General features: G+C 37.2%; 1 protein-coding gene across 3 annotated transcripts in view; it reads left to right on the forward strand.

Moving 5' to 3' along the window:
* The window catches only part of ITPR2 (inositol 1,4,5-trisphosphate receptor type 2), a 478853-nt gene that overhangs the window by 249087 nt on the left and 213643 nt on the right, over window positions 1-16123 (forward strand). For all 3 annotated transcript variants that reach the window (XM_029955850.1, XM_029955851.1, XM_029955853.1), the window contains 3 exons: window positions 2708-2898; window positions 8741-8883; window positions 14425-14533. In XM_029955850.1, the coding sequence (XP_029811710.1) occupies window positions 2708-2898; window positions 8741-8883; window positions 14425-14533 (443 nt within the window). The remainder of the gene's footprint in view (window positions 1-2707; window positions 2899-8740; window positions 8884-14424; window positions 14534-16123) is intronic.

The following is a 16123-nucleotide window of genomic DNA, read 5'->3' on the forward strand; positions in this document are numbered from 1 at the left end:
ATAGTCTCTTGATTTGTTCATTTTAGCCACTCTGACAGGTGTGAGGTGGTATCTCAGTGTGGTTTTGATTTGTTTCCCTGATGAGTGATGTTGAGCATCGTTTCATGTGCCTGTAGGCCATCTGGATGTCCTCTTTGGAGAAGTGTCTGTTTATGTCTTCTGCCCATTTCTTCACTGGGTTATTTGTTTTTTGGGTGTGGAGTTTGGTGAGTTCCTTGTAGATTTTGGATACTAGCCCTTTATCTGATATGTCATTTGCAACTATCTTTTCCCATTCTGTCGGTTGCCTGCTAGTTTTCTTGATTGTTTCCTTTGCAGTGCAGAAGCTTTTTATCTTGATGAGGTCCCAAGAGTTCATTTTTGCTTTCATTTCCCTTGCCTTTTGGGATGTGTCGAGTAGGAAATTGCTGCAGTTGAGGTCAAGGAGGTTGTTTCCTACTTTCTCCTCGAGGGTTTTGATGGTTTTCCGTCTCACATTCAGGTCCTCAGCCATTTTGAGTTGATTTTTGTGTATGGTGTAAGAAAGTACACCAGTTGTATTGGATAAGGGCCCACCCTAATTTAGTATGATCTTACCTCAACTTGATTACATTTGCAAAGACCGTATTTTCAAATAAGGTCACATTCACAGGTACCTATGATTTAGACTTGCTCATTCTTGGGAGGCACAATTAAACCCATGATAGCATTGTCAGTTTTTACCAGAATATGGTCAATCTGCTTTTTTAATCCTTTTAACACACATTGGGCCCTTTCATTTTGAAGACATAGGTCTTTCTTCATATCAGGTATATTGTCATTTATTATTTTCTTAATAATTTCTTCTCTTCCATTGCCTCTGATATTTTTTTTTCTGAAACTTAAAATTTTAGATATTTGACTTTCTGGATGACTCTGTTTCATGCTCTCTCTGTTTTATTCTCTCTTTTCATCTTTTGTGCTTTATGTTCTAGAAGATTCTTTGACTTTCCCAGATTATGAACTTGGTCTTTATTTTTATCCTTTTCTTTTTCAGCCAGTTTGAGATGTTTATATGTGCAACTATATTTTAATTTTCAAGATTTCTTTCTTTTTCTGATTTGTCAATTTCTGAGGGTGTAGTATATGCTCACATTTTCTGAGGATGATAATTAGAATTATTTAAATATTTTTTGTACTTCCCTGAATCATTTCTGTTTTCACTGGCTCCCTTTATTCTTAATGCTTGTAGTTTTCCCTATGATTCTTGGTGGTATGTTCATGGTTATAAAGTTCTTTAATGACTGCATGGGATCCAGTGTAGTTTTGAGAGTGTTTCTCTACAAGCATTTCTTGTATAAATGACGGGTCTGACCTGGAGTTCTGGGTGAAGGGCTGAATAAATGATATACAGTCTTTCCTCTGGAGTGTGAGTGTGTGTCAGTGTGTGTGTGTGTGTGTGTGTGTGTGTGTGTGAAGCAGAAGACCAGCTGAGAATATTAACAAGTGTTAAAGTAGGAGAGCTTGAAGATCTTTGGAGTTACTTCAAGCCCTGTTTTGCTTCTCTGTCAAGTCCCGACATCTTCATTTGGCATTCTCTCCAGACAGGTATTTCACTTTCATGAGAGAACATTTCTACAGTTCCCTAACTTTATCCTCTGATTAAAATTGCTGCTGCCAACTGCCCTGCTTATACTAGTGAGAGGAAGGAGGACCTTAGCTTCCAGTGGTTCACATGCTATTCTTTAAAGAGTTGCCCAGATGACTCCCCTGTACCCCATTACCGCTCTTGGTGTCCATTCACTATGTCCTGAGGAAGACCTGTTCCAACTCTCATCTCATGTAGAGCAGTGTGTGTCCTCTCCCTTTTCTGAGGGACCAATCCTATCTTCATTCCGCTTACAAAAATGCCTCAACTTTCTGTTTTCCTTATGGCAACTGTTCTCATGTTTCAGTTCTGTGATGTAAGTCTGATAAAATACACAATTCAGTGAATTTTGGGAAGAAGAACATGTACTGCTTGCCCTCTTCAAATGCAGATTTTTAAATGCTCTTCAAGTTTTTATTTCTTCCTTCAGATGTTTCATTACGTGGAATTCTGCATGTGTGCTCATGTGTGTGCATACACACATGAGTGGACTGGCAGGATTTTATAATGTGTTTTTTGTCTCCCATTTTTTTTGGTAGTTGGGAAAGTACAAATTTGCATGGTTGTTATACACTCTTTTACTATATCGATGCTGTATGAAGTTCATTTCAAACACTAATTATTAAAAATCAAAGAAGTTTAATGAGTGCAGTTTAATAACTGGTCATAAGAATTGAAATACTTTTAGGTTAAATGCTTTTGTAGTTATAGAAAACAATTTAATGGCAGAGTTTAATGATTTGATTCCCCCCCCTGGTTTTATTGAAATATAATTGACATATAACATTTGTATTGATTTAGAGTATACAACATAATGACTTAATATATGCATATATTATTGATTAGTACAATAAATTTAGTTAACATCCATTACCTTACATAGTTAGAATGCTTTTCTTGTATGAGAATTTTTAACATTTATTCTCTTAGCAAATTTCAAATATATGATATGGTATTGTTAACTATAGTCACCATACTGTTCATTACATCACAGAACTTATATTTTTTCTTTTTTATTCTATGCTTATAAGACCATTTCAGTAATGTGTAAGAAAGTTCAGTCAAATTAAGAGAAAGATATTTTAAATCTTTCTTTTTCAGCAAAGAATCGTGGGATTGCCATTCCAGTGGATTTGGACAGCCAAGTGAATACTCTTTTCCTGAAGAGTCATTCTAATATGGTGCAGAGAGCAGCCATGGGTTGGAGACTATCTGCTCGCTCTGGACCACGTTTTAAGGAAGCTCTTGGAGGGCCAGCTTGGGACTACAGAAACATTATTGAAAAGTTACAGGTACAGTAATAGTATGCAATGGCTTATCATTTTCTAAATTATAACTTTTAATAGATGTAGTAACACAAATAAAATGTGGTTAAGAATGTCACATTCTAATTGGGGACCAGGCTTTATTTTAAAATTCCCTACCAATACTACTCGTTTTAATTTTTATTAATGTTTATGTATTTTTAAGTATAATTTATTGTCAAGTTGGCTAACATGCAGAGTATACAGTGTGCTTTTGGTTCTGAGGGTATTTTTATTTTTGAGAGAGAAAGAGAGACAGCTTGGGCAGAGGAGGGGAGATACAGAAGCTGACGCAGGCTCCAGGCTCTGAGCTGTCAGCACAGAGCCCGACACAGGCTCAAACTCACAAACTGCAAGATCATGACCTGGGCTGTAGTCAGAAGCTTAACCAACTGAACCACTCAAGGCCCCAGAACTACTCTTTTTAAAACATAGCTTCCATGTAAAAGTTGTTGAGTTATTTTTAGTGAGTATGTATTACTTAATGTGTTTGATAGTATAGTAATGAGTCAATATCAAAATGATATAATAATAAAATTTGGAAAAATATGTTAGAATAAATTCTCATGTAGTAAATTAAATATTCATAACCTTGCTGTAGTTTATCTCTTAGTATTCTCTCATAGTTTTTTTTGTTGAACATGATGTAACTGCCTTTAGTCCCAAATTATTTACATAGTATCCCAATCCTGTGTTTGGCCTCGACATTCTGGGACGTCATATAAAGAGAGACATTTTATTTATTTTCTCAGGCTGCCATCAAAAAACTACCACAGACTGGGTGGTTTAAGCAACAAAAATATATTTTATTATAGTTGTGGAGCTAGAAGCCCTAGTTCAAGGCTTCCTTCTTAAGTCCCTCTCCTTGGTTTACAGGTGGCCACTTGGTTACTGTGTCCTCCTATGGTCATTCTTCTGTGCACATACATGTCTGTACCCTAGTCGCCTCTTGTTGTAAGGATACCAGTCTTATTGGATTAGAGCCTCCCCATATGAATTTGTTTTACCTTAATTACCTCTTTAAAGGTCCTATCTACAAAAATAGTCACATTCTGAAGTACTTCAACATATGAGTTTTGTTAGGGAGACACAATTCAACCCATTACAGAAATCTTCCCACCCACATAATTGTAGACGATTTCATGGAGTCAATTAGGGTATGGTTTAAGGAAATTGTTTGGCTTGGAGAATAGTCAAGACATGAACTGGAATAAATATTACAGGAGGTCACATGTAGAATAATTGGTGGAGGTCCAGAGTTTTAATAGCTGAGTGTTATATGGATTAAAAAGACAAGCTTGAAGGCTATAAGTCTTTAAAAATTTGGTGAAAATGTCATTATAATTGACAGTTACTGATTGGCAGGAAAAAATTATCAGGAAGAGACTAGAAGAGGACAGATTAGTTAAGAATCACTAAACATGGGGTGCCTGGGTGGCACAGTCAGCTGAGCGTCCAACTTTGCCTCAAGTCATGATCTCACAGTTTGTGAGTTCGAGCTCCATGTTGGGCTCTGTGCTGACAGCTTGGAGCCTGCTTCTGATTCTGTGTCTCTTTCATCTTTCTGCCTCTCCCCTGCTTGTGCTCTGTCTCTGTCTCTCAAAAATAAATAATGTAAAAATAAAAAAGGAAATCCTTTAAAAAAAAAAAGAATCACTAAATATCTCACCCAGGGGGCAGTATGGATGTAATGGAGAAAAAGGGCTTTCATCCGATAATGAAGTCAGGGTCAACATACCTGTTGGCTCTTGAATGGAGATAAGAGAGACAGAGGTGTATAAGAGGCTGATGTTTGGAGACTAGGTAATACTATTAAAACCTTTTATTATAGAAAGGAAGGAAAGGATGCAGTAAAAGGAGGTTGTCCATGCTCATTGATAATATGCTGAGTCACATTAACAGGCTATGAAATATATAGGAAGTTACGTCTATAATTGAGGATATTAGTTGGTGCAAGGACAGTAGATGGTGTTGTTAAAAGAGAAAATATAGTGATAGGAAAAACAAAGAACATCTTGTAAGAGACCAAGGGTGGCAGAATGGCTAAGTAAGAGAGACAAAAGACAGGGTCAGAAAGGAGAAGGGTCAAGTTCATCAGAGCCAGATGAGTAGAACCTTTCAGAGAGAGATGAATAGTAGTGTTAACCAGCATTCATTAAATAAATATGTCTTTGGTAAAAACAACACCAGCTACTGTGTGGTGGAGACAGAGCTGTGGGCTCTGTGCTCTCATAGAACACCTATCCTCACTCATTAGATGAATGCTTTAATGTTAGGTAAGAAGACTGTGAGGGGCACCTGGGTGGCTCTGTCAGCTAAGCATCTGACTCTTGATCTTGGCTCAGGTCATGATCCCAAGGCTCATTAGATCAAGCCCCACGTTGGGGTCTACACTGACAACAAGAGCCTGCTTAGGATTTTCTCTCAACCTCGCTCTCTGCCCCTCCCCGACTCAATGCACATGCTTTCTCTCTCTCTTAAAATAAATAAATAAACATTTAAAAAACTGCTATGAATAAAATAAAGCAGGATAATAAAGCATGGTGAAGAAATTCTGGGAGAAAGATGTTGTAGCAGGGAGCTCTACTCTGTTGAGGTAACATTTGAGTTGAGATTTGAATAATGAAGAGGAATCATCTCTTCAAAGATTTGAGGACAGAGATTTTTATTGGGAGTAAATGCAAAGGTACTTAGACAGGAATGAATTTGGCGGGTTTGAAGAACCAAGAGAAGCCCTTTGGGGTGGAAGTTTAATGAGCAGAGTAGGAGAGGATTATGAAATTAGGAGCCCAGTAATGTAGAGACTTGCATGGTAAGGCATTTGGATTTTATTCTAAGCGAGATGGCAAATCACTGGAGATTTTTCAGTAGAGGATAAGCATGATGTGATATACTTTTTAAAAGATCACCTGGTTTTGAGTGATAAATAGATTATAGGGTCCAGACATGGAAGCAGTGAGTCTCTTGGATTAATTCAGGCAAAGGATGATGGCAGCATGGCTTAGGGGGTACTGATAGTAGTGAAGAGAAGTAGATGAATTTTGGATATATTTAGTTGTAAGGCCAGCAGTACCTGGTAGATGGGTGGATGAGTTGTGAGGTATTGGAAAGAATAGATAATATAAGGGGCACCTGGATGGCTTAGTCTGTTAAGTGTCTGACTTTGGCGCAGGTCACAATCTCACAGTTCATGGGTTCAAGCCTCGTGTCAGGCTCTGTGCTGACACCTGGAGACTGCTTCAGATTCTGTGTCTGTCTCTCTTTCTGCCCCTCCCCCACTTATGCTCTGTCTCTTTCTCTCTCAAAAATAAATAATCATTAAAAAATATTTTAAAAAGAATAGATAATATGATATGATTGAATCATTTGCAACTAGATAGGAAAGAATAGGAGAACTGTGATCAGGAATTCTGGGGGGAGGATTTTGAGATACCTATTTACATATCCATGTGGGTTCATCAAACAGGCTGCTGGATATGAGTCCAGAGTGGTTTGGAATGATATCCATGCAGGAAATATAAATGTGGGATGTTCCAGCACATAAAGGATATTAAAACCATGGACTTGAATGAGATCCCTCAAAAGAAAGGGCCAGGAGCTACTGGGAGTTGGTGAAGGAATGAATGGTCAGACCATAGGTGGAAAATAGAGAAAGTATGATGTCACAGAAGTCAAGAGCAGAAAGGGTTTGACAGAGTAGAAGCAAGTGCGTAAAACGCTTAGCAGTGGTTGGGTAAGATGAGGACAGCGAAGTGAGCACTGGATTTATTAATAGAGTGATGATTGCAGCTAACTGGTACTCCACAGTAATGATTACAAACATGTAACAAGGAGTAGTAAGTGGCCAGTCTGTGGTAGACGACGTTCTTTAATCCTCACGGCAAGCCCATGTGATCGGGGATATAACTATTCTGGCTTTTCACATGGCAGAACAACAGTTAGAGAGATTACATAGTTGGCCCATGATCAAAATACATGATGAAGACAGAATTCACAGCATAGGAGGCCGAACACAATTTGTTTAGTAAATGAAATGAAGAGAGGTAATCTGAAAAATAGGCATCTTTTAGTGACATTTTAATAAAACAAATTTTCTTCCCACCTTATATAATATCTATTTTATGACTTCTGTTATTTCCTTCCTGGTAGTTTCTTTTAACTGTCGTCAGAATTTTCTCAGAAAGCTTGTTAGAATAGTTGAGGTACAAATGATTACTTTTGCTAAAAAGGTAAGAAAAAGTAAAACAGTAGTTAACTCCCAAAACCTAGACATAAGAAATAAAGGGGGGGTGTCCCTCCACCTGTGCTGCTGTAGCTGAAAGTAGTAAACAGCAAACAACAATCAGTTTTCTGCTTGCCAAAATATGTCATAGATATGGGTGAAGTTACTCCCAAAATCATTATTACACTCTTTGTTAACTAACTTAGATTTAAATAAAAATACATAAATAAGGGATAAAATATTGTTTTATGTGAGAAGATTTTTTTTGTCTTTTAACATCGTTATTTTAAAAACAAAAAAGGGGTGCTTTAGTCATTAAAGAATGTTCAGTACATTGTCGTTGCCCACAGACAGTTTTAGACACGTGACTGAGAATGCTTTCAGCTATAATTAACACAATTTTAACTAAAAGTGGCTTAAACAATGAAAAAAATACATCATTTCACACAGCAAGGAATCTGGAGTTGGGACTCTTCCTGCATTGGTTAATTTAATTGCTTGATAGATCAGGGCACTGACACTGTTGCTCTGTTGGCTTTCAGGTTAAGGCTGGTCCCCAAAGGTGTGAGGGCTGCCCATTTTGAGGTCACATTTTCAAGCTGTCTTGAGAGCCATAGGTAGTTTCAAGAGTCCACCTCTTCCTCCCCTAACACACACCACTGCCTGCTTACCAGACCTCACCTGGTGTCCTGTTAGCCAGGACTGTGTCACATAACTATGCTTAGACTAATCACTGGGAGGGAACTGGAGTGATCATGATTGGCTTATGCTAATCAACAATGACCCTAAGCTGAGGGGCTTCATTTCCCTGAGGGTGTTGCTGCTTAATTGAGAAACAACATGGGGATTCTGTTACCAAGGAGAAGGGTGAAGAAAAGCTCTTGGTTAGGTGACCAGTAAATCAAAAAATGTAACTCAGGGGCGCTTGGGTGGCTCAGTCAGCTAAGTGTGTGACTCTTGATTTGGGCTCAGATCATGATCATGGTTGTTGGATCAAGCCTCCCATCAGGCTCTGCACTGGGCGAGGAGACTGCTTGAGATTTTCTCGCTCCTCCCTTCGCCTTTCCCCCTGCTTGCATGCTCTCTCTCTAGAAAAAAATGTTTTTAATGTAATTTGAAATAGTATTAAATGTTCCAATCCCTGTGAAGTGCTAATACTGCTTCAAATATCATGTCAAGGATTTCCCCATTGGAAAATATGGTTAGTTCCTAATAACCAGAAACACATAGGGAATCTTTTTTATTTTAGCTGTTCCTCAAGAAATCCCAAGTTAGTCTAATTTGCTGAATACCTACCATGTCATCCTAGATACTATAGGGCTTATACCAGTGATTTTACGAACTTTTCATCTTTTGTGTATATCCTTAGAAATCATATACCTACCCACCCTTCTCTTATCTTGTGAATGAAAAAGGTGGCCCAAGCAGTATCCATATAGAAAACTGACTGTACTTAAAGCACAAACTTTTGATGCCATGGGAAGTTAGGGTACGTCTCTGAAATTCTTATGTCTTTTTTCTGGTTAGTATTCTTAGGCCTGTCCTGTCTTAAAAGTATGAAATATGATTGAAATCTTCACGTGCGCTCTCTTGTGCTCTACTTCTTAGGACGTAGTGGCCTCCTTGGAACAACAGTTCAGCCCAATGATGCAGGCCGAATTCTCAGTGTTGGTTGATGTGTTGTACAGTCCAGAACTACTGTTCCCCGAGGGGAGTGATGCAAGAATAAGATGTGGTGCTTTCATGTCCAAGTAAGTGGTACAACCTGAGATTTTGCCTGTGTTACCAAAGCAAGATGGCCTCTAACACATATCTGCTTTTTACTCCGCTGGTACATAAGGACAGTCCACAGAATATATGAAAGGTCTAAAATCCATGTTAAAATATACTTTCAAAATAATTGACTTGATTCAACTGAAGTTTTATTTTGCTGAAGGCCAAGTTATATTTTGCTAAAATCTACTAAAATTGAAATGTGTCATTACCAGGCAAAAAATTTCACATGTAGTAATATTTTCACTGTAATTCCTCACTATAACTATATGGTGTGACCTTCAAAAAGATTCCTGTTTACAGTCACTCATTTTCTTTAACAGAGAGGAAGGGAAGGGAACTAGCGTTCACTGAGGTCTTACTGTGTGCGTGGTTGTCCTCCGTGTGCTTACCTCCTCTGTCCATCTGCACAAACACTCGGAGGGATTGCCGGCACAGCCTCACTTGGACGAGAAGGCTGAGGCATGCTGCCGGTGAAGAGCTCTGACGTCTCGCCCCAGCACTCTGCCATGCTGCCTTGATCTTCCTTATCTGCAGCCTGTCATTTACTTAGTTCTCTCAGTATTTTTGTGGAATTGTCAGATCTAGTATAGCTGATGTGTTTATCCTAGAATATTTCCATTTTTGTGGGAAATGAGCAATTCTCAAGGAAGAGCTGCAAGTGGTGACAGAAAATGTAGCTAGCTCCAGAAAAAAAAGAGACATATAGTAGTGTTGAGGGCACTGATGGAGTAGTTCACTCAGGATGTCCAGTCAGGGGTACTTCTTTTCTTGGGAAGAGTATCTGGATGGGGAGTTGGAGGAGGCTGCCAACCCCCTTGACCGTTATCCATCACAGCTAATTCCTGTGTCCTTGAGGACATTGCTGAAGGAGGTCTCGAACCCCCCTGTATTGACGGTGATGTACTGAGGCAGAGATGGAAGGACTGGGGACACAAGAAGTATGTTCTTGCTTTTTCCAGTTAAAGCTGGGATTTGGGGGGAGAAAACAAGATATGGGATGAGAACTGACTACAGGAATCATGTTGGAGAATGAGTGGTGTTTCTGTGTTATGGCCAGAATCATGGCTTCTTGACTTTAGACCCTCTGGTCTTATAGGGACTGGAAAGAATGTGTTTGTCTGGACACTTGCCAGTCTTCTAACAAGAATTTTTAAATGAAGAGGTCCAGAGTATCTGCAAAACTGATGACTCTGGAAGCCATTAGAAAAAAACTTAAGTAGAAATATTGGGTAGTAATTCAATATAAAAAATTGGGCCTTTGAGGAATATCCTTTATCTCCTGTGAATATATATCAATGCATAGAATATTAATTAAAAAGTGGGTAATAAAAATATAAAAAATAAAATGTGGGTAATAAATCTGAATTTTAACTCCAGGAAATTAATATGATACTTATCCCAGAGATTTGATAATTTAGAACAGGGGCTGGCAAACACTGGCTTCAGGGTACATTGATCCTTTTGATCATTTTTACAAATAAAATTTTATTGAAACATAGCTATATACTTTCATTTGCATATTGTCTGTGTGGCTAGTAGAGGAGAGTCAACTAGTGGCCACAGAGATTGTATGACTAACAAAGCCTAAGTTGTTTACTTTTTGGCTCTTGAGGAAAAAAGTTTGTTGACTCAGTGTCAAGAATGAGGCTGTCAATATAGTAACTATCAGCTACACGTAGCTATTCAAATTAAAATTTAAGTTAATAAAAATAAAAATAAAATATCCAGTTCTTCAGCCACATTTGACACACTTTAAATGCTTAATAGCCATATGTAGCTATTGACCAACAAATTTGATAGCACAGATACAGAACATTTCAATTACTGCAGAAACATTATGTTGGATGGCACTGGTCTAGAACTTAAAGATATACATCTATGAAAAGATGATATAAAGTAACTCAAAATGCCAAGAAAATATTGACCTGTGCTGAAAATGTGCTGAAAACAAATCTATTGTACCACCAGGTATCTAAAAGGACAGAAACAGAGAGAAATAATAGTGGGAACATATTACAGATAATACACTGAGATGGGAGAAAATGTCACATACTTTAGTGGTTAGAGAAGAGATTTCTGTGCTATTATGATTGTAGTATGGCTAGCAGCTCGGGAATATCTGTTTTCTGTTCCAGTGATTATCCTACCCCTTCACTAACTCTGTGAAGAACCCAGGAGTTTATTTGCAAGGGTATCTAATAAAATTAGAATTGAATCTTAATAGTAGCTATGCAAGGGCCCTTATATTACTGTGCAGAGCTCTCTGGTGAAGCTTCACTAAAGAATACAGCTAAAGTCCAAGGCCTTAGTGGGACTTCTGACTTCCTCAAATGACTTTCATTCTTGGAACATGTTGACTCAGATGGGTCTGCTGGAGAATGTGAGGGATAGATCCCAGGAAAGAACCCAAATCAACAAGTCTGCTTCATCACATGGAGAGAGAAGAGAATAAAGGGAGAGAAGTCAATGTGGTTGTTAACCTTTAAGATATCTGGTTACAATCTGATTCAAATCACCACCTACTCCTCCTTTATGAAGGATAATCTAAGTGTTTATCACACCATGGGATGTGGTTCACTATGAGTTTAAAATTTATTTAGAAGGAGAAGCACCCATTAATTTAAAAAAAGTGTTAGGAGAAAATATAAAAACCAAAGTGCATCTCATATAGTAAAAGTAACTTTTGTGTTAGTTTAGTACACTATACACATGTATTTATATGGTGAGTTGTTTCATGAAATTTATTTCTTACATAGATCTTAGAAAAAATATTAGAAGGCCATGGATTTTATTCAACCAAACATTATGTAATGGACAAATAACTTGTGTAAATCCCTAGCAGATGGTATTCACCTGTATGCTTGATATTTTCAAATCGTTAGTGAATTAAGTATTTCTTTAAAATGAGTTAAAGAAAAATAAAATAGTCTGAGGGGAAAAAAATCAAAAGAAATTGACAGTGCCCACCCAAACTATGTTCATATATTCAAAGACATGAAAGAAAAGACAAATAGCAGAAGTTTTAGGAAGGCAGATGTTTTCCTTGCAAGGAGAACTCTAGAACAATTATTCTGCTGGCTGAGCCTGACCCTGTGGATATATGGATATAGAACACCTTGGCCAGCGTTCACATGTCTAAGAGGATAGGAAATCACTTTTTCTTCCCTGCATGCTATTCCTTCAGCATGACCTAGATATCATTGAAAAGTATCACTGTCCATATGTTCACTCAGTCTATAAATTTCAAGTGTCTATGATCTGCCCTTCCTCCTCTTCTTCTACTTCCCATGTCATTATTTACCAAGTCCTGTCTGTTTTATCTCTCTATTACTTCTTGCATCATTACCCCATCACATGCCCTGTTCATCCCTTGCTGTGTTCTCACTCTTCCATGTCATCTTTCACATGTAGGCAAGGTCATTCAGGTCCTTGATAATAGTGGTTCCCGATTTTCTGTGGAGTAAATTCCATCGTTTTGCATAATAGTCCCAGTTTCTTCTTTGCAGATGCATCTCCTATACTCTCTTCTTTCATGTCTTCATGTGTCAGCTGGCAGTTGGACTACTTATCATTTCCTGGACATGATGGCCAGCTTTCTGCCTCTGCCCTTTGTTCATACTGTTCCCTTTGGAAGGATGCCTTCCTTCCCTGCCTTTTCCTGCCAGGTGAAATCTTCATTGTTAAAAGTTATCTCTTCACTGAAACCTCTGATCAGTTCTAGGAAACTCCCCCAACAGAATGTAATCATTTCTTTATCTAGTTTAGGCATTTGCCATGACCTGTGTTAATACTTATCATATAAGAGGTGGCTGTGTGGGGACTCTCTTCACAGTAACTCTGAAACTCAAGAGATTAGTAAATGCATCATGTCACCATGGAATGGTGCTTCAGACTGGCTCTGTTGTCAGATGGATGTGGGTCTATTTCCAGATTCCAGCACATAATGATTGTGTAACTGCAGACAAGTTGCTTTATCTCTCTGGACCTCAGTTTTCTCATGAGCCCGATAATAGAACATTTAGCACTGAGGGAGAACTGAGAGAATGCATGGGAAGTCCTCATACTTCACCTTGACATCTGATAAGCATGGACTAGCTCCTGAAAGCTCACTTTTCCTCAGAGTTATGTCCCATAGTACTCCTGTTATGTCGCTGAACTGGGACCACTCCATTATGTTTGGCATCGTCCTGTTTTTCTAGGATGACATATCTCACAGGATCATTGTAGGAACCAGCTTTTAAGAGTTATATATGCTAAGCTATAAATTCTGATTATAAACATTTTACTTGGTTTTGAGTTCTTGAGGCTGCATATGACTATGATCCTCAAACTTTTTCCTGACAGAACACCAGTGCACAGGTTGCCACTACAAAATTAGAATTTTTGCCCAAATTGTGGTGAAAATAGTAAATGGAGGGCACCTGGGTGGCTCAGTCAGTTGAGCATCTGACTCATGATTTCAGCTCAGGTTAGGATCTCAGGGTCATGGAATTGAGCCCCGCATCAGAATCCATGTTGAACATGGAGCTTATGTAAGATATTCTCTCTCTCTCTCTCTGTCTCTCTCTGTCTCTGCTCTTCTCCTGTTCCTCTCTAAAATAAAAAGGAAAAAAAAAAAAAGTAAATGGATAGAATAGCTTGATGTTACTTTGTTGTGTTTTTGCTCCTAATCACAAAACTGCCTATTTCTACCAAACCCTAGCAGTGAAAAATAGCACATTATTATTAATGGAAACTGGAAAGCAGCCGTTATGCTAAGGTTGCAGTGTTGTATACTGAGACTGCACCTAGATCATTAAGGTAGTATAGTACATAGAAAATAATATAGTATAACATAAGATAACAAAATGTAATATGCTGAAATATTAATATTTCTCTACTACTCAAGTTGCTTTAGTTCATATGATGGGATTAAACATCATTAGTGTCTCCTCTTTTAGAGTATTGGGTCCCACTAAAAGTAGGCTACTTCAATAAATTTGAAAGCACTGAGATACACTACCTGTAAAACGGAGGATGTTTATAATACAAAGTTTATGAGTGGAAGTGTAATTTTAAAAGTTTTAAAAATAGGTATCTTGTTTACTTCATATTTTCATATGCAGATGCCAAATTTATCTTATTGCAATGGGAGGTTTGGTCCTAAGCTGGTAGTTAACTAAGCCTTCTGAGAAATGATAGACATTAGCTCTTCGTTTCATGCTCAACTATATATGAGGTAATTTGTTCATTGATATTTTTACATTAAAAAATAAATGATTGAATGACAACACTGTGTCTCTATTGTAAGCCCTGTAAAACTCTATTTATTTGTTGTTTCCAGATAAAATGTTCTGAGATAGAGTAAATGTTACTGGATGGCCTTTCTAGTAAAAAACAAAACAAAACAAAACAAAACAAAAAACCTTCATATTTTCAAATAATAGTGTGATTTTTTTTCCCCTCTAGTATATGACGTTATATATAGTTCAAAGAGAAATCACTGTTGTATTTAAGGTTTAATATTTTGCTTTCAGGTTGATTAATCATACAAAGAAACTGATGGAGAAGGAAGAAAAGTTGTGCATTAAAATTCTCCAGACTTTACGAGAAATGCTAGAGAAGAAAGACAGCTTTGTGGAAGAGGTATATGGTTGTAATGTTTAGTATTTGATAATAAAGTAGAATTTTTAGAATCCTATAACCAATGAATTACATAGGCTATGATATGATTGCTTGTATTACATATTGATGGCATGTGTACTTAGATGAATTAGATAATTCCAGTTTTTATGGCATTCATCTTCCGTGTCTACTTTGAATTGAGAAAAAGAACACTAAGATTAGAATGGCTAAGTATTTGGCTTATTTGTTTTGTTATATTTTACCTTGAATTTGCATATTTTTCTCATATAGACCAATGACCTTTTTTACAAGGAACAACTGAGATTCATGATTAAAATTTCGTATAAGGTTCTGCTGCATATTGAAATGGTCCATGCACTTGGACAGATGTTGATCTTTTATTGTAAATATATGTCCCGTTTCCTATAATGTTATGCCAGGTATTAGAAAATAATACTATTTTTATACACAAAATAGTAAGTTTCTATTCTTACCCATATTAATTTAAGTATTGCACAAATGATTCTCAGGGAATAGAACTTATAGATAGTAATTGTCATTCTGTTATTAAAAATGACAGCTCAGGTGCTCATTAAGAGATAGCTAGCAGCATGTTTAATACCCAAGGTGATACACTTAACGCTAAAATATAAATCCAGGGAAGGTTGTTTTTTCTCTTTTTTAAGCTAGCTACCTGTACTCTTAGGTATCAAACAAAATCAGTACCATGTTTCTTAATAACTATAAATACTCATCATTGGATATATTTTAAAATGGAGGAATTTATTTATTAACTTATGTATATGCTAACTAATTCCAAAAAGATCATAGTGGTAGTTTTTTTTAAATTTAATTCTTAGAAAATAAGTGCAATGGAATTTTGGGTATTCATTGAAGGAGCATAACTTCAAAATACTCCATTTGAATCAGAGGCTTGCTTTATAATCAAAATGACTTTTGGTTTGCATTAATTCTCTTCATCATTTCAACTATCTTTGGGAAGCAAATTATGGAAATAAAGGTGGTCAGTGCCATTTTGGCAAATGCTTCTATGATGTAGGACTCAGGAAAAATGCTCATAAGTCTGAGTATTTGGTATGCTTGTAAAATTGGCAAATTTCAGGCGTTTTTGTCATCTTTTTCTGGTTCCTTAAAATATTGCTCTAGATGGTTGATTTTGACTAAAGTACTAGATCCTAAAATAGAAAGATGGGGTCAATATAAATTTTTGACAGAAGAGTGAGGTTTATGATAATAGTAAATTGTGCTTAACAGGAGATACATGAAAAGAGTTGCATTTTTATATAATAGATTATTGAACTATTCTCAAGGAAAATAAGAAAGAAATAAAAGAAGATTTTACTTTGACTAGTCAAGAGTATTTGAGGGTACCTCCCAGACCACCCTCGAATAAATCATATTGGCAACTGTTTCTCCTTTCCATTTCCACTGCCATCACTAGTTCAGGCTTTCATTATCTCTTGCCTACAAAGCTCCAGTAGTCCACCTCTCTGAGATAGAGCTGGAAGAGAGGCAGAGATGCTGTTTTTTAAAGTCCAAGAGGCACCATTGACATATGATGCTGAACTGAGCCACTCACCCTTGCACCCT

The sequence above is a fragment of the Suricata suricatta genome, chromosome 10, assembly GCF_006229205.1.
Source record: "Suricata suricatta isolate VVHF042 chromosome 10, meerkat_22Aug2017_6uvM2_HiC, whole genome shotgun sequence".
In the NCBI taxonomy this organism is placed as follows: domain Eukaryota; kingdom Metazoa; phylum Chordata; class Mammalia; order Carnivora; family Herpestidae; genus Suricata; species Suricata suricatta.